Source organism: Phyllostomus discolor, chromosome 1 (genome assembly GCF_004126475.2).
Source record: "Phyllostomus discolor isolate MPI-MPIP mPhyDis1 chromosome 1, mPhyDis1.pri.v3, whole genome shotgun sequence".
Lineage (NCBI taxonomy): Eukaryota > Metazoa > Chordata > Mammalia > Chiroptera > Phyllostomidae > Phyllostomus > Phyllostomus discolor.
Window position 1 is genome coordinate 205,102,213 of NC_040903.2, and position 26,065 is coordinate 205,128,277.

The following is a 26,065-nucleotide window of genomic DNA, read 5'->3' on the forward strand; positions in this document are numbered from 1 at the left end:
CAAGACTTTCGGGCACCCCTAATCTTTAACACCCTAATGGTAGGGTGCTTATCAGCTGGCAGCCACTTGGTTTCTGGCTTCCATTGAACCATGCAGTGGTGTGGGGAGAGTGGACAATAGATCCCGAGCTAATTACCCCTCATCTACACACCAGTCCAGCTTGGAAGTGTTACCTAGCTCAGTGTTGTGCTACTGCTAGATTTTATAAATTTAAGCAGTGGGAAGGGGTTTTCGTTTTAGCAGAGAAGTAGGTGTCAGTTTTAATACTATTATAATTAACACCATTCATAACATCACACCTGAAGCTCATATTTTCTTACAGGAAATTTTACCCAAATCATCTATATGTCTTTGAGCAATTTGCTTCATTTCTGTGGACTTTATTCAAGGTTGATATGAAGGTTGATAACCTTTAGTTCTTAAAGGTTATTGTGGGATTAAATGAAACATTAAAATGTTTTGGGAATTAAAATGAGCTTTATATAAAGAATGCCTTGATCTGGCATGAACCACTTTTCAACACCAAGGGCCATGCGATAGTTATCTTTCTAGTAACTACCTCCGTGTCTGGCAGGAAGGGAACATTCCCCAGGTGTTTGCTGGGCTTTGCTGGTGCTGGTCAGATCACATTGTGAGCCTTGTTTTCCGTTCTGGGTAACACGTACCAAGAAAGGTATTACCGGTCAAAGCATTAGCATTGCTAGGAGTCTGAAGGACATGGAAGAAATAGGACATTTACACAGGAAAGGAGAAGATCTCAGAGACCCAATAAATAACTCCACTTATTTTCAGGATTAATGAATGGAGAGGTGCATGTGTTTACGTTCAAAGGAGAGAACTGTGATCAAAATAGTGAATGAGAGAGGACAGTATAATTTGATGCATTTAAACAAACCAACTCTCTACAAATTAGAGACAAAGCTCCCTGGAGCAGGAGACTCATTACTTTTTGTTTTTATTTTTTATTGAGGTAAAATTGGTATATAACATTTTATAAATTTCGGGGGTACGACCTGCAATTTGACATCTATATGAACTACAACATAATCACCACTAAAGGTCTTTTTAGCTTTTTTACTGTACAGTTGACCCCATGTATCCAATTTGTGCTACCCCCACCAACACTATTCCCATCTAGTAACCATCAACGTTATCTTCATTTATGAATTTCTTTTGGTTTTGTGTTAGAGTCCACATATGAGTAAAATAATGTAATATGTTGCCTTTGTTTGACTAATTTACTTAGCATAATATCTTCATGTTTCACCCCTGTTCACAAAAATGGCAAGATTCCATTCTTTTCATCACTGAGTAATATTCCATTTTTATTGTTTTTAAGCTACTAGCAAGAATGACCAGCACATAATTACTCGGTTTTCCATGTGTTAGGTGGTATTCTAAGTGATATATAGCCCTATAACAACCATGAGAGATTAATACTCATTTTCTCCACCTCTCATATAAGTTAACTCTGGCCTAGGCAGGAGAAGCAAAGTGCCCAGGTGAGCAGAGCTGGTAAGTGGGAAAGTTGAATAGGTCACCTGTCCCCAGAGACTGCCCTTGTTCATTATACCATCTCTGCTTCTCTTAAATTACAGTTTATTGAGTTTATTTAATCACTATTTGACAGTATGAGTTACTTTACATATATTATATCTAGTTTTTCTCATGATTTCTTCTCTTGAGATGAAAACAGTGGGATTCAGAGAGGTTCAGTCATGGGCCTATTGCCATGCTATTAATGAGTGGCTGAGTTGTGATCAAAGCTAAATTCTGACTCCAAAACTTTGTTCTGTACTCACCTCTCACATGTTGGCTTGATCCAGCAGAAAGAAGGACCAGTTGTCTCGATGCCCTGAAAGCAATTCCCAACAGGCAGTGTCTGGGTAATAGAAGCTTACAGTGGCTGGTCATCATGCCCACCTGGGGACATTTGACAAAATGTACAAACCCAGGCTGTTTTTGAAGACACACCAAACCAGAATCTTCAGGGTGGGACCCATGAATCTTCATTTCTCATCATCTTACCCTAGTGTTTTGGCAGACTCTCAGGTTTGGGAAATCACTGGATCAAATGGTGGAAAAAGTCTCTCCCAGAGATAAGAGTCTAAGACGTCAGTTCTTTTCATTGCCTGAAACATTAGGTGTTCAGTATCTGAGCAAAAAAATGTAAATGCAAATATAAGAATAAACGAACTTTAAGGAACCCTTTGAAAGTATATACATATGAGGCATTAGGAGGTTCATTCTTTATGTACCCTGTACTTTTCCTTCCCTTTAATTCTATTGGTGTTGTTTCAGTAAAATTCTCCTCTATTAGTGTTTGTTCACCACTGGGTTTATTGAACACCCCGTAGGCTCCTTCTGTAGTTTAGATTATGCAGATTTGTATTGACCCAAGGGATGGTCAATGGGAGCTCCCTAGTGGATTGAGAGGTTTCGAGCAGCCTGTGGCAATAACGGATGTCTTCCAAGTTTATGCATTTGCATTTGTAACATTAGTTGCTTGTTCTACACTTATCCCCATTATTTGAATCAACTGCGTTGGAAGTCTTGGGAGAACAACTCTTCAAATGTGTTAGAGATTTTTATGCTTGCCAGGAGAATAATTTTTTCCTCCAATTTTAATGCTTTCAATTCTAGGTGGACCGAAGCCAGGAAATTGTCAAGTGTTTAAATAAAGTGTTTCCTTTCTTTCCTTCCTTTTTTCCCTCCTCCTCTCTTCCCTTCTTTCTCTCTCTTTGTTTTAGCAAAAGAAAAATATTTGCCTAATGAGAAACTTAGGGGCTCAGTGAATGAAATGGAAAAACGATTTTGAGTTACTGGGTGGCTATTGTTATATTTTCCCCGAAATTCCTCTGCTAATCCCCACATCTTGACCAACTAACTACAGAACTCTCCTGACTGTCGTGTGCACAGTATTTATAACCTACCTTCAGGAATGTGGAAACGTGCACAAAAACTAAAATTGCTTTAGTGTTTCCAGATTGTAACAAAGACATTTGTAGTGGAGGGCGGACTATGGGCCCTGCACCTGCCTGTGTCTGATTGTAAGCACAAACTGCCCAACTCCACAAGTTCTAAGTCCCATGTAAACTGAGAATAGTTCCGAGGTGACTCTGTCTTGATGTGAGTTTTTGCCTCTGTATCACTTCATGCACGGTGCTGTCCTGTCTCAATCCAGCCGATGCTAAAACCATTAAGATTTTATTAGGTTCGTCCTAGTGTCCATTACATTATGCAATCAGCAGGGCTTATTGACAGTTCCTATTTTCTGAACTATGATTTTTATAGTCTGAGTTTATTAAGGGCTCCTGGAAGAGAGGATCCTGGAATCAATTATTTAAAAAAATAAAACACTGTTAGGCAGGACTAGGAAGGAAACACTTTGCAGAAAGCTTTTCCATGATTTGAGTGCTCTGAGTCTCAATTCGAATGAAAAGAGTAGAGTGGTCTGGGAAAATTCTGCTGTTACTCTCACCTTGAACACACTGGCAGGGCCGCCTCTTGCTTTCTCCAAAGGGCATTGGTTGTGTGTTGATTTATGCTGGGCTTTTGAAATAGTTTTCTTCTTTTCGATAACATTTCTGTCTTTACCTAGCATCTTCCTGAAGCCTATTTTCATATTCTCCAGTTTTCTAGGGAGGAAGCGTAGTCTGTGAAGCATTCAAACGAACAGGAAAAAGAAAACACAACTTTTGCTGTCAATATTTGAAAGTTATCTTGGGAAGCAAAATCTCTTTCTTTCCAATGGTCGAGACTGACAAATGAAATGGCCAACGATTTTGAAACATGAGCTTGTTTCTGATCTAAATATAGGACTGCCTCAGTGAGGAGCAGACAAAGTTGAGGGAAATCAAGTTTTGCTCCTTTTCTCGGCTGGTCTGGGGTTTGCCTCTTGATCCACATTATCACCAGCGTGGGTCTGTGAGCAGACCTTTTTGAATCTTCCCTGGCTTGCCCCTTCCTATCCTTCAGATCATCACTTAGACAGTCCTTCCCCTTCAGTGTTTTTATTCTGACACTCGGCGGGCTAAGTTAGAACTTTATACTCAGTGTGTCATTCCCTGCGGCCCCAGGGTTAGTGCTGCTTACACAGCACCGTGTTCCCGGTTCCCCAGTTTTCTCCCCTCACTAAATTGTAAACTTCACGAAGCCAAAAACCACATCAGCTCTGCAAAAGACTGCATCCTCATTCTAGTGCCCAATAAATATTTGTTCAAGGAATAAATGAAATACATACTGCATTTTCCGTGCCCATGGCAAGGAGCATTTTCAGGTTCCGTTTATTAGAAACTTACCTTCAATTTCCTCTGTAAAATCAGAGTAATAATGTGGACCTTCTAAGATACTTAGAAGATGGGGCAGGAGAATGGTCCCCAACTTGGGAGGTCTTGCTCTCCTTGCAGACATGCAGACGGCACTGTCTGGGGACATGTTTGGGGGCTCACGGCAAACCCACAACAGAGGGCTTCTTGGCCTTGCCCTGCATGGTATGGCTCAGTTGGTGAGAGACTTTTCCTGTAAACCAAAAGCTTGTGGGTTCACTTCCGAGTCAGAGCACATACATAGGTTCCTGGTTTGCTTCCCATTCTGGCTGTTGACTCAAGCAAGTGATCGATGTTTCTTTCTCACATCGATGTCTCTCTGTCTGTCTGTCTGTCTGTCTGTCTCTCTCTCTCTCCCCTTCCTTCAGCTCTCTTTAAAAAGCAATAAAAGAGAAAATGTCCTTCAGTGAGGATTAAAAAAAAAAGACTTATGAGCTTTAAATGTCAATAGTTCTGAAGTTGAAAAATCCTGGGATAAGTCAAAGGGCACAGATGTTGGCAGGAAAAAGGTGACTTCATTTTTCTCTACATGTTGGAGTTTACATCTTTGGACAGTACTAATAATAACAAGTACACAGAGAATAACCATTTATGATATTGTGGTTTTTTCATGTGTAAGGCACCATATAAGTTTTTGACCATATTATCCAGTGTAATCCTCCCAAGAGTTCTGTGATTTGGGAACTATATTATCCTCATTGCTCATAGGAGGAGACTGAGACTTAAAAGGTTGGTGTATCCAAAGTCCCAGAGCTGCTGAGGGTCAGAGGTGGGATGAGCTCTCAGGGCCCAGCCTTGTGACTATAACTTAGTGCTATGTCTCTGTGAACAGTCTCCAGCCTAAGGTCTAAAAGGGTTTCTGCCTTAGGTTTTCAGTAGGAATTGGAGCCTGAGCACATGGAGGAAATTTTTGCCCAGTGATATTCAAAAATATTTTTTCTGCACGTTTGTAATGTTATACTTGCACTACTGTGAACAGAGATAGAATATATTGGCTGACATGATATGTAGGCTGTTGTGGGTCCAAGGATGAGAGCAAATCTACTGTGCACTGATGGTTTGCGGGGTTCCCAGGGCACTCAGAGAAAACCCCAAGTGTTTGTTTTTATCCCAACCTGCAGTTGTGATAACTGATCAACACACTGTGATCAGTTAGATCAGAAAGATGGAACTTTTCTCCTAGGAAGGTGGGTAAACAGTTGCCCCTTGTCATCCTATGAGGAGCCGTCTTCAGGACCGCTTCCTCTTTTTGCGTAATTCAAGAACAAACACAATAAACGACACTTGCAAGGGCATGAGGTCTGGGCAGAGGGACTTACTCCTCCTCTTCCTCCAGAGGACACAGCTCAGCAAGTGGAACATTTGTGATTTGGGTACATAGTGCAAGCCCCCAGGTCCATCCCTGAACACTTTGTTAACTCCCCGTGAGTTTTACTTTGAGGCTGTTAGCTGAGGGGCTTTCCAGGTAAATGCCAACATCCTCAGGTATTGGTTGTTTTCAGGCCCTAAAATCTTGACATGTAAACACAGCTAAGCATCAGTTCTTTGTACATAGGAACTTACTCAGAGAGCCTGGTGCAGCTGTTTTTCCCCCTTAAGAAATTTTCTCACTGTGTGTTGCTACCACACTTTGAAGACTCCCCTGGGTCAAATACTTTTTTTTTTAAATAAATTATGCGTTAGAAAAGGGCACTCCCCTGATTACCAATGACTCCCGTCAGACAATAGTGCTTGTCACTTAGATAAACACTTTCCAGGAGTCTGCTGAGGCTCTTCCCCAGGGTGCCTACACGCCACTGGAGCCCTGTCTCTAGTGGTTCCTGAGGGGTTCCAGTACATTTTCGAAGACTCAACACCGATATTGATGGGCGATGGAAAAGAGCCTTTGCAGTGTCACAGGTTCGATTCCCAGTCAGGGTACATGCCTGGGTTGCAGGCCATGACCCCCAGCAACTGTACACTGATGTTTCTCTCTCTCTTTCTCTTTCTCCCTTCCTTCCCTCTCTAAAAATAAATAAAATAAAATATTTTTAAAAATCAATGAAAATGTATTTAAAAAAAAGAAAAGTGCCTTTGCCATCCCTACAATGAGGGGTGTGGCGTGAAGATACACTCTTGTGGTGGTGAGGACAGCAGACATCTACCTTACCAAGAGGGCAGGAGAGCTCACTGAGGGTGAAGTAGAGTGGGTGATCACCATGATGCAGAAGGAGGACCAGTGCAGGAATGCAGACTAGTTCTTAAAAAGACAGAAGGATGTGAAGGGTGGAAAATACAACCAGGTCCTGGCCAATGGCCAGGAAGCTTCTGGACAAGAAGCTTTGTGAAGACCTGGAGTGGCTGAAGAAAATTCAAGCCCATAGAGGGCTGTGTCACTTCTGGGGTCTTCGTCTTTGAGACCTGCACACCAAGACCACAGGCCTGTGGGGTCGCACTGTGGGTGTGTCCAAGAATAAATACACCTGTAGGCGTATTTTATATGCCTGTTGGGCGTATACATACACCAATAGTTTATACATCTGTTGGGGGTAGGGTAGGGAAGAGTCTGCTGAGGCCAGGCCACATCTATATCTATATCTATCTATCTATATCTATCTATCTATCTATCTATCTATCTATCTATCTATATCTCAATAGCACTGCTCCTCTTATAAAATGTCATTTACATGTAAGATATAATTTGAGTCTATTTGTTGGAGACAGGTGATGAGTATGCCTTATGACTTCACTCTTCTCAAAAGAGTCAATTCACATGCTCTTACGTTTATTTTATATGTGAGAATTTAAAACATTTGAATGATGAAATAAGATACCACTCTTTCAGGAAGTGCTTGTTGAATTTTAATGTGCCCATCTGGGGCTGTCAGGTAGATACTGTGTTTTCAGCAACTTCTGAGGTCAAGTACATGCTTCTGGACCAAGGATCACACTTGAGTATTAGGGAACAATGAAATGGTTTGAAAATTTGAACCTGAGCTAAGATGTCAGTATGCTTATGCATTATAGTCATTTTTCCTATACTACCTTTAGTTGTACTGAACATTATTCTTTAAGCATAGAGGGGTTTTTAAAGTGTAGAGAAAAATTACAATATCCTTGACACTTAAATAGCACTAACCTCTTTTTTCTTTTTAAATTATGTTTCTAAAGAAAGCTAAGGGAACAATTTCAAATAGTTTTCCGTGCTTTTTGATGTAAGTAGTTTCAATCTCTGGTTATTGGTGAGAATTAAGAGACGCATAGTTTTCCATGCCCTGTCATGTTAGCTTATTTTGTAGGGAAATCAAATCTGGCACCTTTCAATTAACTTCTTTACCTCTCTAATCTAAAAACAGTTGGGACAAGTTCCAAGCACGAAGGCATGAGCACTTATCTGTAGGTTGCCTTTACTTCCGTAACTGTATCTTCTATCATTTCAAAGATTTCTGAAAGACCTACCTTAAAATCAGGAAAAACTCATGGCTGGAAAGAAGGTCGTGTTGTTGAAAACTAATGTGTTCCCAATCATGAGTTTTGCAGCTGTCAAAGGGCTCACAGGTGCATGTCTCATCTACATGTGGGGGTCCTGAAGGAGGGGATGAGTGAAAGTGAGTCCAGGACTGGACTGTGGTCATTGTCTTCGGTAACCAGGGCATAAGCTATTTTGGAGGAACACTAGAGATGAGAAGAGGCAGAAAATGGGGAAGAAAAGTCTTCTCTGTGCATCCACACATATTCCGGTGCCTTAAGTTTGTAGTGCTTCCTCAAGGTGTCAGATCAAAGGGCTGTATCTTTGGAGTGGACTTTGTTGGTTCCCAGTTTGCATTGGTTTGTTTATAACTTGAAAAGGTTTTGCATTTTCCCCTAAAATTCTATTAATTCCTCATTTACTTGTCTCATCTTGAAACAGGATGCCAACCAGTTGGATTTGTAGGTAATCTCATTATTTGAATCAGAGGATTCCTCAGCGTGCCTATGGATATGCAGATAGGTACTTATGAGATGGTACTGGCTGGGATTGTAAAATTCACAGTATAGGGATTGACAATGAGAGGTAACAGTATGGATTTGTTTGAAGATAATTGAGTCATTTCATTATTTGAATATCTTTTCAATGAAATTATTGTTACTTAAGCATCACTTAATGCCAATTTCCTGCCTCTAGTCATTTAGTCCCAATCACAGCATTCTTGGGAGGAGTACAGTCAGGTCAACACTTTCTTCCAGTACTGCCCTCAACTGACTCTTTTCTCTCTGCTTTCCTACACAGGTTGCAGATTGAGCTAAACCAAGAAGTTCACAGACTGACCAACGCTGTTCTGACGTACAACAGAAGGCAGGGTGTTCTGCCTGCCCAGCAGGGCCCCTGTTGACTGCTGATAGCTTGGCTTCATTGCTGGCTTGTGTAGAAAATTCTCTCTGTTGAATTTCTTTTTTTTTTTTTTTGCACATGGAAGACAATAGCAAGGAGGTCAACACAGGCTGGTGAGGCCAGAGACTGCAGGAAGATTCTTTTACCGTGGGCCTTTGGGACTCTCCTCTAGTTGGATTTCTGGACTTGGACAGAACTCCATCCAGCCATTTTGGTTTTGCTTTCTATTTTTTTCTTTTTCATTTCCCCACCACATTGTATTTTCTTTGTGTACTTCAGCAATGGGTGTACAGACCACACAGTGGCCCAGCCATGGGGCTTTTTTCCTGAAATCTTGGCTTCTCATTTCTCTGGGGCTCTCCTCACAAGTGTCAAAACTCCTGGGGTGCCCCAGTGTCTGCCGCTGCGACAGGAACTTTGTCTACTGTAACGACCGAAACTTGACCTCAGTGCCTCTTGGGATCCCGGAGGGTGTAACCACCCTCTACCTCCAAAACAACCAAATTAATAATACTGGATTTCCTGCAGAACTGCACAACGTGCAGTCAGTGCACACGGTCTACCTTTACAGCAACCAACTGCAAGAATTCCCCACGAACCTCCCCAAGAATGTTCGAGTTCTCCATTTGCAGGAAAACAACATTGAGACCATCTCACGGGCAGCCGTTGCTCAGCTCTTGAAGCTCGAAGAGCTATACCTGGATGACAACTTTTTAAGGACAGAGCAAGTGGAAATTGGGGCTTTTTGGGATGCTGTTAACCTCAAATTGCTGTTTCTGTCCAAGAATATTCTGAACAGAGTATCCTTTGGGTTTCCTATGAACTTGCAAGAGCTGAGAGTGGATGACAACCGAATCACCACCATATTAGATGTGGAGTTAGAGGATCTCCCGAGCTTGGAGCGTCTGAATTTGGATGGGAATCTCCTGACCAACAGAGGCATTGCCGAGGGCACCTTCAGGCATCTCACCAAGCTCAAGGAATTGTCACTTGCAGGGAATTTGCTATCCTACCCCCCATCTGGCCTCCCATGTAGGAACCTGCTCCGGCTGTATCTGCAGGACAACCAGATAAACCACATCCCTCTGACGGCCTTCTCCAAGCTCCGTAAGCTGGAGCGGCTGGATATATCCAACAACCAGCTGCATGTGCTGACTCAAGGGGTCTTTGACTCTCTCTCCAACCTGAAACAGCTCACTGCTTGGAAGAACCCTTGGTTTTGTGACTGCAGTATTAAATGGGTCACAGAATGGCTCAAATACATCCCTTCATCTCTCAGTGTCCGAGGTTTCACGTGCCAAGAACCTGAGCAAGTCCGCGGGATGGCTGTCACCGAGATAAATATGAATCTTTGTGGTGCGTTTTCTGGAGCCCCTCGTACAGCTTCTGACAGAGCAGTGGGGTAGAGAGGAGGCCGATGTTCATGCTTCAGTCGGAGGCATATATAATTCACTCCTCTCCTTCCCTTAGATTTAAGAGACATAAATCACACATGTTATCTAAAAAATATGTCTTTAGAAAATTCCTTTCAATATCTTATTTAGGCATTTCACTCTGTGTTGTGTATTTCCTCTACCACTGGCCTTTGTTATAAGGACACAGAAAGTTAATGTTACAATCATTTTTGCTTTTCTCTCTTTTAACAAAAAGAACTGTGATATGTCTCCTTTGTAAATGTTTAGGTATAAAATGCTATGCAAGTTTTCTCTTTGTACTGAGAGCTTTATTTTCTTTAACAATAGAGCCCCAACTGATGTTTTATTCTCCCATATTCCTTGGAATAAGCAGAAAATATAACTGAAGATACAATGTTCTAGACACCATCATTGAAACTCTGCAGTCAGTTGAGCGGAAATTGACTATGAATTAATTTGACTTAATGCTACAGTGCTTTGGTCTCCATTTTAGTCAATTAGCTAGGGAGTTCTGGCTGTTGCCTTTTTAGAGCCAGGTCCACACGATGAAGGGGCAAGACCGTCTGTGAAGGTGAGCGTTGGAGCAGTGAGCCATCTACAGTCAGGACACCGACATGGGGTCTTGCGTATGTAACTCAACAATCCCTTCCACTGCCCTCTTCCCCTTGGCTCTGTAGATAAGACTATGTGTTAAAACGATGGTACTTGGAGGTTTTGTTTCTTTTATCCACAAAATAGTCATTCTTATTTACTGGTGGTGTGTGGATAACCCTCAGTGGGATAGTTGGCTGCTGAAATGATGTGCTTTGGGCCAAGAAGACCAAGGCCGCAGAGGTGTCTTTGCTGTCTTATGGGACTCTCAGACTGATTTGGGGCTAAGTGGTACACGGGGGATCTAGTCTTGTGAACTGGTTGGGGTGACCTAAAGAGGAACCTTTGCTAGGAGGTGTGCCTGAAGAGGTAGAATCTGATGACGGGCTTCACTTTCATCTTGTGCCCAACACGACAAAGCGGCCAACATGAAATTCAGCCCCTGTTGGTGATGACATCCCTGAGGCTCTCACCTACACCAGGACACAACGCACATCATGAGATTTGTAACGTGTGTTAGGGAGCCCGCTAAACAACCATCATGCTGGACTATGCTTCCACTGATATTTTTGGTCATGAGAATATCGTTTGTTGATCCATCTGCCTTATATTTAGCCCGCTGTCACAGACATTGTTAGGTATTTTGAGGTGTTCAGGTGCGTGACAAGGGTGAACAAAGCCATAGTCACTGGCTTATAAAGAGTTTGGTGCCATTTGTCCAAGCGAGGTGATTTCAGATAGCAGGCCACCACTGTGCAGGGGAAATTCTAGAGGAAAAGGCATAGTCACAATCATACAGAGAGTGCTGACCATTGTTCATGCCTGGTCTGCCTGTGTAGGGAGATGTGTTTGATCATGGAGAGGCCCTGGGCTTTCCTGGAAACTGTCAAATGCATTGACGGCCCATCACGTGGGACAATCACAGGACTGCTCTCTCCGGCCTATTTTCCTTGTGCAGCAAGGGGAAAACATTCTACTCTACGAAAAAGATTGCAATTTCTAGTTATCTGGATGTTGGTCGAAAATATATTAGACACATTTTCCTGAGGTTAAAAAACCAGTGTCGTGTGCCCAGTCTGGTAAGTTAATGAAGTGGTGAAGGTCACGGCTCCTTTTCCTGCCAGCGCAGATCACAATGGCCGTGGAGGTTTCCAGGGAGCCAGAACTTCCTTCCCCCCTGAGGAGAACACACTGTCCGTGTGAGCAGAGCACCCAACCCAAACACAGGCACCTCTGTGGCAGTCCCCAGGCACAGATGCTGCCTACACCAGCCAACCTCAGCTCAGGGCCCCTTGCAACTTCTGACAGTGAAGTGGCTCATTTCCACTGGCTTCTTTCTCCATAACATTTTCCCCAACCCATAACAAGGAGACATTAAGTTTCCCTTCTGAAGGCGAGAGGAATGGTTTTGCTCATGACTTACCTTTCCAGCTGTGTGGGAGGGCAGAGCAGGAAAGAGTGCCCAACAGGGGAAAAGATACATAGGCAAACACTCAAAGGATCCCTCCTAGTTCTTAATCTTCTCATCAAAGCTTGCCTGATGCTCTTTTAAGTCAAAATACTAACATAGAAATCTGTCATTTAATCCGTTCTCTGACTTCTTCAGCAGGCTGAAAGACCATGCTGGCTCGGGGATGCCTGTCACTGATTGTGGGGAGGAAGTTTATACACGTATGATGCAGTCGGTATAACACACAAATCTGAAGTTTTGTTAACCGTCTTAATTTCTATCAGCACACGCACTGGAAGGGCACAAAGCAAGGTCACCACAACAGGCATTTTATGCATGTGTAAAGCACATGGGTGCACACCGGCAAACACACGCACTGGGGTGTGGTTATGACCTTTAAGAGGCAAGGTGAAGGCGCCACCCCCGGCCATCCCTCAGAGGACCAGCGCGTCTTCACCGAAAGCTGATCCTGATGATTTGTTCTTGTTTGAGTCATGCCTTTTGCTGCTGGTTTGTGTTTAGTGTGTTCTCGCTGACAAGGGACCGCGAGGGGCTGGGAGACTCCCCATCACTCGTCCTCTGGGACCTGTCATGTCGCACACTTTGTTAGCTGCACATTCACTCTGCACTATACAGTACCTTGTTGATGTATCCAGTAAAGGCTTATTTTAAAACAAAACTACATTGTGTTTATCTGAGTAAGTTTATTGGTTGAAAGCTGATACGTTTTAATGATGAAGAGAAATGAAGAATGGTTGAGGAGGATACAGAAGGTGGGCAGAAATGAAGCAGGTAATAGGATTCTCCTCTTTCTGCTACCTGAAGACAGCATTGGGGGTAAAATGTCAATTGAGTCTTTTCATACGAGGGATTTACCTGGAATCTTCATATTCTCTTCTATTTCCTAAATTGTGTGTTCCCACAAATACCTTTGAAATATATACACGTACCTTGAGCATATTATTTTGCACTTGTGGAATCCATGTTGTTTAGTCTCTAGTAAATACCAGTGTAGTTACCTAGTCAGAGTAGCGCTTCCCCCTGCACACTATTGGTTTAGGTGTCACTTTTCCTTCAGAATGTTCCTGGTCCTTCTCTACTTCAGAATTTGTTATAGTTCATCCACCTACACTTCTAATGAGCACTTAGGAAAATGTATCTCTTCCGATGCTGAAGTGTGAGTCTGGATTAATCTCATGATTGCACAGAACCCTCCCCCCACTTTTTTATTTCCTCATGGCCATTTCACTAATTGTATATTTGATAGAAATTGAATTAGAAGATGAAATCATGACATTTCAGTTAAGAAGTATTAATTACTTGTAGAATCTCCTTTGGAAAAATAACTGTGAAAGACAGTGGTAACGAGTGACTCATATTATATTTGGGAGATCATTTAAAATAATATTTATGTGTTTTAGGTTTCTTTTATCAAGAGTTACACACATTATTCTATGAAGACAAACCCTTGGTTGAGGCTATATATAATTCTTTCGAACAAGTTATTAAACCTCTGCCCCACTCCAGGCGCTGTGCTGGGACACAGGGCTCCCAGACCAGTAGCCCACCGTCTTAGCCGGGTCAGGCAACCTCTGACTCTTCAGTGTTCCTCAAGTAGCACATGTGTTCATTCTGTGTGCTGACTCCTCACCCACTTCCACTGAGGGCTGACTGTGCGAGGTTCTCCTGGGGACCCAGACAGACTGTGACTCCACTGCTAAGGAGCCCACAGATCATTAATAAAGTCATGTTCTTACTCCGTGCGCTGTCTCAGAGCCCATGCCATTATTCCACGTACACTCGTTCAACTCAACAGAGCACCTAAGGGGACGAAAGAGACACACACACTCCTGGTAAATTTGATGATGCATCCATCTTACATATTAGATGATCTTGGTGCTTAAAAGATGAAACAAAGCAATAGTGCACTGATAAAACCAGAATGCAATTTGAATTAGATTTTCAGAATTATACCAAGCAATTTAAAATGTAAGAATCGTGTATCATAATTACACCGTAACCTCTAAAATGTCCACTGAGGGGAGAGTGGAAGTCAAACTAAAAGAAGAATAATGGCACCTGACGATTATTGAGCATCTATGTTTACTCTGTGCTTTCCAAGCGCTGTGATGTACGGGACAGCACATCGTGTTCAACCCTGTGAGGAGTGTTCTCTTGGTTGTTCGGAGTTTACAACTCAGCCTCCTGGGAGTGGAGGAGTCAGGACCTCGCCACAGCATGACTCCGTGGGTATTTCACTGTTTACTTGCCTCTTAATAAGTTAACTAGCCCTAAGACTGCCTGGCCTTTAGGACAAAATCATAGTCAATGTTTAAGATCTTTAATGACGGAGATATTATAACCTCAGCCTGGATGTGTATATTAATTACTGTTTTTGAAAATCAAGGGAATCTTTTTATAAACCTGAAAACATCTATGTCTTTGAAATCCCTTGGTAATCCCTTCCCCTCTTTTGCCAGAAATTGTTTTGTGATTATTTGACAGCTGCACGTTGATCTGAACTGAGAGGTTCAGACAGAATGCAGCGATGTCTGCACCCACAGGGCGAGCTGAGAGAACTACTAAAAGGACTCGAGTCAGGTTATTTTTAGGAACGTATTGGTTTTATACTTGAGACTTTGCTCTCAGTGTTTTGTACATTTGGGTGAAGATGTTCACATGTCTGAAACCTTGGCCATTAGCAAACTGGGTTCTGGATTTGTGCTGTTATTGTTTTGTAGCACAAGTAAAGAGTGTATGCTGCGGAGTATATTACACGAGCTGTATATTCATGAGTTACATAGAAAGTTAAGGATAAATAATTTTGAATGTTATGCTTCAAATCCGATGCCATTTTAGCACACAAAGCAACTGATAATTCCATTTCCTTGATTCGAATTCTAACTAGATACAATTTTCGATATATCCTTTGGGGGATTCTTACCATTTCAATGACATATGAAAACTTCATTTTGGGTCAGTCTTTCCCTAATCAAATATAGAAATATGTCAGCTTAGTCTGCTAAAATCCCTGGTTTGGGTAGTATAGGCCTTTGTTAGTTTTGTTTTATTTTCATTCAGCAATTATTTGCTGAGGCTGGTGAGGTTTTTGCTGAATAAGCCTGTTTTCCAGGAGAGTTAACTTTCTATCATCAAAAATCTTTCTGGGCACCTGTTGGTATTCCGCAAACACATCGCCTAGGTCATTGCCACCATTTTGCCATTTCTGAGCATTCACCCTCCTGTGTTTAGGCTACCTGTCATAGTCCCAGCACGTACACACTCTCTCACGTGCTTTTGCTTCTCTCTGTTTCCCAGCTCTCACGTGACTTGGATCCTTCATCTAGTTTGCCACCACTCTAACCTGTCCTACACACTGTAGGACAAAGGCTACTCTATAAAGAATGCTTGACTGTGGATCTGTCTTTTTTTCCAAAAATATCCCATTGCCATTATTTTCAATATGGCGTTCAAACTCTTTGTGCAACGTGTATGTCACACCATTCATTTCTCCCTACAAGTATTTCTTCCTCAGTCATTATGTGCTTCATTTTAGATGTTGTATTTAAAATCAATAAACAAAGCAGTTTTCAGGCTACCTTCCAGGGATCTCAAGTTCCTCATACTGCTATAGTTTTGCTCAAGGTCTTTTATTCTATGACACTTACTGTCACTTTTGCCTGGTGACATGTTCCTCTTTCAAGATATAATTCAAATGTACCGCCCTCAAAGGTTCTTGAATCACACCTGCCAACCTTGTGACCCCTCTGGGGCAGTTAATAGAACTTTAAAATGCTTTTGTTTATAACACCTCTGTATTCTAATTTTTCATGGGCCTGTTTCTTGCCTGTTATCTGGGCCCCTGGAGACAGAGCATATATTCTGTCCATTGTATCTCATTCAGTGCTGAGTGTGGTTTGTAGCCCCTGGCAGGTGCCCAGTACATGTTTTTGTAGAACGTGTGAATGGAGCACATGGGGGCCGGCAGGCTCCTTGTGGGACAGGGTCTCTACCCACAGCAACAGCTCGAATAACAGCTACTTTGCCCATCCCTATGGCTGGTTTACTTCGAAATAAGCCTCAGAAAGAGCTGTGGAATTCTGAAGTAAGTGAAATACGATTTGTTCAAACACCACAATATGCATTTTCCAAGTAGAAGCAGAGCAGATTCCTTTTCTTAAAAATTGCTTGCTTACTCTTTATTATGTTTTACAGAAAATTTGTGTTTGGGATTATTTGCTGGCCACGCATTAATCTGACTTGAAAGCTTTAGATGGAATTGGGGATGTCTATCCTCACAGGGAAGGTTGAGGGAACTATTAAAATGATTTGAGGAACATCCTTTTTACATTTCACAGACAACCTCAAAGCTCTAAACCGTCTTGCAGAAAGGCATATAAAGAAATATCTTAAAGAATTGTTGTAACAAAATGTCACCATCATGAAAAGTAAAGTAGAAACAAAGTCAAACATTTTGACAGTTTGCTAGTCCAAGTGAACACTTTCCATGTAAAACAGAGGTAGATTAATTTCTTGGTTTCCATCAGCCATATCAAAGAGACAGTCATTATTCACCGTGCTGTATCCTATACCAAAAACACAGCACAGATTGTTTAAAGGTTCACATTGCACTCTCTGGGTGGTTAACATGGAAATAAACAAATATTTTCTAGAAACGACATTGCCATAACTCAAGTTTGAATCAGACTGAGTTATTTTGGAAAACGGCTCAGCCACTGACCTGCCAGTTGGCCTTCTTAATAACTTCCACTTTACGGTCATTGGTTTCTTTTGCTGGTAAGTGAAGACAGTGAAGTCTTACACACAAGGTGGTTTTCAGAGCTGGGGGTATATAGAGCAGTTAGCACAGTAGCGGTGACTGACAAAATGACATCTAGCACCATTTATTTTTCAGCCAGACCCAAGTCACAAGCCCCAGATGACACACTGCCAGCTTGACAAGATAGAACCAAACTTATGAGTGTTCAGATCAGAATGATATGTAAGAATCATCTTGTTAGTAGTAATAGCATCTCAAACCCCACATATGTGTACAAACATTATCAACGCAAGTTTAACAGGAAGCTTTTCCTAGCTTTTTTTTATGGAAAAACAAGGTCCCACAAGGAAACATGGAATACAAAATTCTCTGTCTTATGCTCAGTGGGACCACTGAACAGCACTGTTGAACAGAAAAAGAATTGTTATATGTCTGCAGTTTATTGTATTTTCTCTCTGATATGAGGAGCACATACAGATGTGGTTATTTTTGAAAATTAATTCAGGAAATGTGAGTATCAAATGATCCCCCAAGACGAGTGTTGAGAAGACATTGGGATATTGAAACATTTAAAAAATCCAGAGAAGAACTTTATTTCAAACACCTCAAATTTTAAGTGACAGCTTTATTTTATTGCATCCTGTCTCCAAAACCATCAATCAACTTCCCAAACTTTCATATGCTTTGCGTGGGTCCACCTCCCAATGAGTCCCTTCTTTCCCCAGGCTACACTGACAGGCCTCTCTGGTCGATCACCTTCCCTGCTGACATGTTTACTCCTACGGCACATTCTTGCTTTTCTCTGCCCCTCCCCCAGTGTAGTACCACAGGGGAGGGGTGGAAGGGCCTTTCACACGGTCAGTGTAGGAACCTACCTGAGCAACCACCTTGGCCTGTGGGTGGAGTCCCCCCTGGTGCCCACGATCGCCCCACCATAACAATTATACTACATGACAAAACATAGGATTTACATCCACACTTGGCTGGCAGATAGTGGGGATATTGCACCCAAAAAGAGGAACATTTCAATGGCTCTGTGATGCACATGTGATAGTACACCAGCTGTCACAGTTTCTTGTTGCAATCAGTACCATTCTTAATCTTGAAATCTGGTTGTAATTAAGAGGCATGCATCTTCTCTGGCTCGGTTGTGTTATTTTTTCCTTCTGTACACTTTCTGTTGATGATAGTTAAAAGAGTCTCAAAGCAGCTCACTCCCTGGGGTCTACTTAGGATTATTTTCCTTTTTTATTCTGTCTTTCCTTGCTCAGTAAATTCAGAAGATGGGATATTTGGATGCTAGGAGAAAAAGTATTTTCTCTCCTGGTCTTCAAATGCAGAGTTTAATTGGTTTCAGGGCGGTTATAAATCAATACTGGCATTTCTGTGGTCCATAGCCAATTTCTATTCTGTTTGGGCCAGTGTCTGTTTTGATAGATTGGCCCCTACCTCTTTCTATTGTTAAATATTTTACATATCAGCTCTTGTAGATGAAATACAGTATACCCTCCACTACTGTATCTGAAGAAAGAACCAGATGCCTTGTAATGGAGGTCAATCATAACTGAGAGAAAACAGCTATTTCTATACAGCTATTGGATGATAGCTAAATTATTGAAACATGATGAATCCTCTTAATTCTCAGTTCAAAGCTGTCTAGACCAAGATTCGTCCTTGCTGCAACCCATACTATCCCTTGGGTCTTGGGCATATTGATGCTTTAGTTTCCTCTTCTGTGCAAAAGATAGTACAAAACTCACTTAAGAAAGAACAATACAGCATCCTTTCTGATACACGCCAAATGTTCAAAGATGTCGGCTGCTTTCTGAAAATATATGAAATCAAAGTCCAAAAAATAGGGCTACATAGCTCAGGTCTCCTTTGGATCTTGGGTAACATGATTCATTTCTCTGGCTTGTTTCTTCTAGGGAAAAGCATGAGTTTGGTTGATTTCTTCAGGTCTTTTGGACTTTGAATTCTGTTTAATCCTTGTTCATTTTCCAAGAAGTTTAGCATTAGTTAATTATGCTGACTTATGTCCAATGTTTTATAAATTTCAGGAAGATGTGCATGGGATAGAAAACAGGAAGCATTCACACACTCAGATTCATTAACTTTATTATAAAGACCAGCTTGTCCCTATTTCTTATGTCAACAGTAAGCTCGATTTGTTTAGGCAGCAGCACACTCAGTCATTAAAAGCAGGGACCACAGAATTACCAGAGAACTCCCACTCTGTGCCTGTGTGCTATTGTTTAGTGTTGCTAAGCCTCAGTTTGCTCATCTGTGAGGTGGAGCTCTGAGAGTCATGAGGGGCCAATGGGATACTTTCTGCCAAATATTCAATGCAGTGACCGGGACCCACTTATAGTCATTAAGGCTGAAAAGTTACAAATGAACTGAAATAAAAGCAAATGAAACAAAACTCATTAACTTAAGTACCTCTCCTCAAAATAGAAAAATTCAAGCCATATGTAAAAACACATATGTATTTGTACTAAGTAGACATATGTGTATAATACATTATTTCCATAAACATTATCAAAGATAGAGTCCCTACAATAAAAAATTGTGTAAATTGTATAAAACAAAATTTACTTAAAATATTCTTAAAATATGGAATGCATTGTCTACCTTTGCAGGCATTTTATGTAATAGCTACTAAACTTTCAATAATCAACACAAAAGGAGTTATGAGAAGATTATCCAAGAAAATGCTAAATGTGGTTTATTTTTGATGAAATAGAACAGATTTCAACACTTGACTCTATCACTGCTTAGCATTGAACCTTGAAAAAAGTACACAATTTTGTTCTTAAAAATAAAGGATGGATTTTTAGAATAATTACAAAATACTTCTTTCCAGGACCTTCAAATACATTTATAAAACTGCTTAACAGATAACAATGGATGTTAATTTCAAAATGTTTAGGCTTAATTCTGTTGCCTAATAATTCCTGCCAATAAACAATAGCTTCATCTGATTACATGATACACCTGAATTTAATAATGAAACATTGTTTTATTAAAGATGTTTATATAATACAGACTTCCCAATACTTTATAACAGTCTAAAGATTGATATTTTAAATGAATTGCTTTTAATTGTGTAGTTAGAAATTGCTCCTTGGGTTTCAGCGTGAGATATTATTATCTATTCATCTCTTTTATAGGCTGTTATTTATGGTAGTCATTCACTAGCTCTTTGTTATGACACTTTAAAAAGTTTATTAGTCCTATAAAGGTAATTTAATAAAATGTAACCACATTAGTAAAATAATTATTTTTAAAATTATTTAGTACTATGTTACCTCTATAAAGGACCAAAATAGCATTTTAAAAGGAATTTATTAAAGTATGCATTATAAAATTATTTCAAGGTACCTTTTCCAATTATTAAAATTTTACCTGGCAATTCAGGAATATCCTTAATACTGCTAAAATACAGGTAAATCAGAAGTGAAGTCTGGCATGAAAACACATTCTTATTAAATTTAACTATTTTTCTATTGTGAGGGAAATTCAGAACTTCGGAAACATAGTTTTGAAATCATATACTTTAACATAGCTTTAAGTAATGAAAGAATTACTAAAAATTGAATCTTTTTAAAAAAATTCATTGTAACCTGAAAAGTAAACAACAAATAAACTAACATAAGGGATATAGAAAGGCATAAAGAAAAAGTTAATGCAAAAGTATCAACATTTTAAGAGAAAAAACTCATCAGAAATAACAGCAAAAAAACCCACGTGTTTTATAGAAGAGTTATCAAAGTGTAGGCAAATAAATTGTAGCATGACCTGCATTTTTATGGGGAAAAAAGCAACACATTTATTCGTATGTTCACATTCTTGTGAACATATGAATAAATACATCTAAACATACAAATAATTTATGGCATGAGTATAAATTAAGTAATTAGGTTTGGTATAGAAAATGTGAAACAAATTTACATCTAGACCAAGATGTTATCAAAATCATTAACGAGTAGTTTAAAATATTAACTCTCACCCTGGCTGGTGTGGCTTCGTGGCTTGAACACCGACCTACAAACCAAGACATCGCCACTTCAATTCCTAGTCAGGGCACATTCCTGGGTTGCGGGCCAGGTCCCCATTCACGGGCATGTGAGAGGCAACTGATCAATGTGTCCCTCACACATTGATGTTTCTCTCCCTCTCTCTCTCCCTCCCTTCCTCTCTCTCTAAAAATAAATGAGCACAATCTTTAAAATATTAACTCTCCAAGTACTAGAAAGTTGAACTGCTGTTATTAAAAGTTTTTCAAGAATCCCCATAGCACATGGGGGAGTAGAAATAGTATTGCCTTTGGAGTTCAAATACTGGTTTTTCACTTACCAGTTTGTATTCCTTAGCCAAGTAACTAACCTCTGTAAGATTTGGTGTCTTACGTTCAACATGGAGTAACTGGTGTAAGAATTCACTTAATATCGCAAGTACAGTTGTTAGTACATTGCTGTCTTAATTCCATCCAATTTTTTCCTGTCATTTCCAGCCCCTCCTTTCTATTGCTTCTGGTAGAAGTATGCCCTTTCCTGTAGTCCTGTAGGGTGCACAGGCATCTCACAGATTCTCAGACAGGGATGCTGTTTATGTGACCAGGAGCGATGTAGCTTTGAACGTGGATCCAACCATCCTGCCATTCTTTGGGTCTGCTCATCTATTGTTTGGTTTAAATTAAGACTCAAAATAGAGAAGTTTCCTCTTGAGCATCTGTGGATGTCTCTGGATTGGGTGCTGGGGCATATACTTGTACAAATCTTTCATGATGTAATCTCCAAATGTTAACAATAGTAGGGTTAACTATATGTGCCCACGCAATTATGTCATTTAAAAGGAGCTAAGATTCCCTTTTGTCCTTATTCTTTGCTCTGTCATCCTTCACTATGCTTGGAATTCTCATCAGCATTTCCTTTAATTTTAGGTATTATTACCAATGTGTACAGGCTGTCCAGATTTTCAAGTAAAATTTACCAGCCATTCTGATGGGAGCTGGGAATGTGCCTTATGCAAACACAGCAATTTCCAGTAGAGGATGGAACAACAGTAGAGGATTGAATGTGATAGAGAAAGGAGAAATGGAAGAGTTTGCAGCACCGGCCACCAGTATAGACAGCCACTAGGAGGGATCCAAAATGTGGGGGCAGCTTCAAGGAGAGCAAGCTTTGCCTGTGTGATTGGCATTCCAGAAAGTACCTTACTGCGGTTGGTAGGAAACTCAAGGCTGAAGAGAATATTCAGCAGGGTTTCGTCCTCTTCCCCAGGGCATGCTTACACGATGCCTGCAGGGCATGGGGTCATAAGGCCTGGACATCTTATCCAAACTGGGATCATCTCGGATGGGTTATGTCACCTGGCAAATGGACCTCGGACTTTAGTTTAAGCTTCTGTTGAGATATCATCATGGCTTCACTTCTCCTTTTATCCTGTCCTTCTTCCCTCCCATCCCTTTCACAGGTGTCAGTTCCAATCCCTGTGTAATAAAGCTCTCACACGTTAACCTCTGTCTCAGAGTCTGCTTCCTGGGAACCCAGCCTGCCACAGCCCCCACAGCACTTCTGCTCTAGGCTGTCTTCAAGTTCACCAGAGATGAGGCCATAAGCCTGTGAAAGTGTGGGCCTGAGCCCCAGGGTTCTCTTACTGTTGAACAAAGTGAGGTGAAATGAACTTCACATTACAACCTCTGACTTTTTGATTCTATGAATTTGAATGATGCACGTGAACATGCACGAGGCTTAAATTTTGCTGTGTGTTTCTGGTGTGCCTATTTTAGTTCATCTCTATTTAACCCTCCTCTGACGATTGTCACATTTTTTCAGGAAAGAACCAAAATCTAGCCTAGACATAAAAATTTAAAAAAAATCAATATTCAATTATCTGAAGCTTGGTGAAACCAAGTTTATCAACTCTACATGAAGGTAGAAATGTCCAAGAAAGAGAAAATCAAAATGATTGGCACATTAGGACATGCATTTCCTCTGGAGAAATGATACTCACAGAAAGCCAAACGAATTTCCAGAGCAGGCAGTGTCTACACTGCAACAAATTTCTCTCACAATCCAATTATTTTAACTATACCTGCTGGATCCCACAGAATTTTTCAATCATTGGCTGCAAGTTGGGAAAATGGTGACTCATTCACATTTGCCCTGTTCCTTCCTCCATCCCTGATACCCCTTGACGATTTCAGTTAACGAGATGGCAAGCTGTTTATGGGCATGTGTCCTTGTTCAGTCGACACAATCTTGACTGGAGTAAGAGAGAATGGAATTCTCTTTCTGAAGTGGTTTACGGGTGTATAACAGGCAGCTTTTCTTGAAAGCAGTTTGCCCACCTGGGCAAAGAGATGAGCATAAGGCCATGAGGTACTCAAGGTACCACATTTACTTTCTACAATGCAGGTGGCAAAAGAGACCCACCAGTGGTAACTTGGTCACTTTTGATTTTCCTTTTGTCTACTTAGGTTTTAATGTGCCCCCTAAAAGGTAGCAGGGAATGATTTGTCTCAACCCTATTAGATAGCTGTTGAACTTTCTCTTATGGCTTGGCTAGGATTAGAGTGTGCGTTAGTCGAGTTTATACTTATTGACTCTTGCTATCATTCAATGTAACACCCAATTTAAAGATGGATAAGCTGCAGGCTCCCTGAAAAGACAAGGAGTGATATAACAGGAAGTGATGGAGTAAGCTTCGAAACACAAGGCTTAGGATTCAAATCAGGTGCAATGTATTGTTTCACTCACAGCTTTTTCTTGTTCTTGTCATTACCTAATTCCCTACCTAATGCCAACCCTGAGCTTGTGGTAAACCATTCTGCAGAAAGAACCAAGGAAATCTCAAAACGATCAAGCTGAGCCCTTTATTCCCCCAAGTGTATATTTTGTCAGGCTAGCAAGACACTCCGTGGATTAATGACCCTACCAACCTGCTGACTATATTTAGAATTACAAAATTATGAGTTTTTAATGCAGATCATGACCCAACTTCCCTTGGGAAGTAAAATTTAGTCACCAAAGGATGTATAGCAAGAATTAGATATCTTGAGAGTTTTTTAGTCCCTGGGAAAGCCAATAAGAGTCTTCTTCCCAAAAGCAAATTAGAAGAGGCAGAATTCATTAATAATAATAAAAATAAAGACTAAATTTTCTCATTAAGACCTCTGCCATGACAGAACCCATTTGCTGCGATAAATTTCCTACTTTTAATAAGTGTGCTTTGTGAATATTACTCTGTATATTTTCACTGGTAAGGCTTAGTTTTTTTCTATTAGAGTCTAGCATCTCTGCGATGAGTTTTAAGCTGCTTGATTAAAACATAGCAAACTACTGAGACAACTTGGCAAACACATCATTAAAAGCCACCTCCTATTCCCTCTCACTAATAGCTTGAAAGAATTAATGTCAAGTTTCCTAAAGTGCAGATCCTACTGTAGGCTGTTCTGTAGCACAGCTGCGGTGTCTATGTGGAGATCTCGACCTGGCTTTATACCAGCCATGTGAGCTTGGGCACATTGTTTCAACTGTAGCCATACATTCCTTGTAGATTTGGTGTAAGTACTAAATGACTGTAAATGCATGGGCAGCATGTATGATGTCCAGTGTAGTTCTCCATAAGGTGGGTGGCAACATTCCAATTCTTTCCACAATGTATTCAGTCTACGACTCACTTCTGCTAAAACCCACTAAAGTGAAAACTAATAATAGAGAGAGCTTTGAAAAACATGACAACCTCCAAGGATAAAGGAAGGGAACCCTGTAGTTAATGCTGGGGTGGCAAGCTGTGAGAGTCAACATTTTAGACAAAGCCCCAGATATGGCGGATGGTTGGTGTTCGTCATTCCTAATATTTTCTGGACACTGTTCTTCCCTGGAGGAATCAACCACATTTGCTGGACCCTTTGCTATAGGGTTCCATATGTGAGTTAGGCTCCTCTGATTATAAGCATGTGTGCAATATTTTCATGGCAGAAGTGAAGTGGGGGTTATCTGCCTATTCATGTTTGGATTCAAGTATAAGAGGCAGTCAGGCAAGGTAGCCACCATCAGTGTTGCAGTAACTAACTTTTCTGGGGCCAAGGGGCAATAGCAGGAGATTCCTGATTTCTGGATAAAGACAATAGCAGAATATCCTTGGACACAACAGTTTAGGAGGTAGCCTCAGATTTCTCCTTCGTCAGCCATTTCATTGATTTTGTGCAAGCTAATATTTGCATTAAATTTTCTCCTTAAAATAACTGGAATCATTTCCATTTTATTGCATCAGATAAAGTGTTTGGTACCAAATGTTGTTGCAGGTCTATTTACTCAAGGATATGACTTTGGTATTTGTAGCTTAACTTGGTTGAGTATGAAAGAGGAGATGTACCTATTAATGCACAACAAAACATGGGTTATTCTTGGTTTCAATGAAAAGGAAAAAAATCAGCTACTGAAATTATTACCTGAAGTCACCTGGAATGAAAACCCCATTAAAGCCAACAGTTTTGGTGGACTGTGATTTCTTCAATAGAACTTTACAATGGGAATATAAATATAATAATTGTGGGGTAAGCTAACTCTTTCTGACTGAACTAAAGAGTATAGAGAAAGAAATCAACAAGCTCTGGATTTTAAATACTTTGCTTAAGGCAACTCAGAAACCTAGGGAGCATCCATAACCTTTTCTCACAATTTTTTTTGTATCTTGTAGCTGCAGGGCTGCTATTGGCAAAAAATGGTATACAGTGTCTGATCTTGTGTATCGCTGAATTGAATTTTAGGTTGAATTCATCACAGCCTCCCCAGGTCTTTTTTTGTGTGTGAAAGTTATGACATTGATTGGGAATAATGAAGAATTCAGAGACTTTGAATATGAATTTTGGGTGGATTTAGATTATCGTCACTAGACTGAACATCCAAAATCCATTGAACTTACTTTGCTAGTAGACGCCTCTCATCTGTGTTATATAAGGTTGATTCTTCCTTTCTTGGAGAACTAACTCCTCCGAGGTAAATAAGGAATGCCACTTTTTCCTCATGGCCTAAATGGACCAACTCACTCTCTTCAGACCTAAAGCTGGAATTGGTTTTAACTGTGTCAATATAGGTCAAAGTGTACACTATAGGTCAAAGTGTATACTAGGGAGACAAG

General features: G+C 40.7%; 1 protein-coding gene and 1 pseudogene across 2 annotated transcripts in view; both read left to right on the forward strand.

The window, feature by feature from the left end:
- LOC114492138 (leucine-rich repeat transmembrane protein FLRT2-like) overlaps positions 1-10,306 on the forward strand; it is a 128,294-nt gene extending 117,988 nt beyond the window's left edge. For both annotated transcript variants that reach the window (XM_036012870.1, XM_028506327.2), the window contains exon 2: positions 8,578-10,306. In XM_036012870.1, the coding sequence (XP_035868763.1) occupies positions 8,961-10,085 (1,125 nt within the window). In that variant the 5' untranslated portion in view covers positions 8,578-8,960 and the 3' untranslated portion in view covers positions 10,086-10,306. The remainder of the gene's footprint in view (positions 1-8,577) is intronic.
- LOC114492139 lies at positions 4,412-8,680 on the forward strand (annotated as a pseudogene).
- Positions 10,307-26,065: the final 15,759 nt, after the last annotated feature.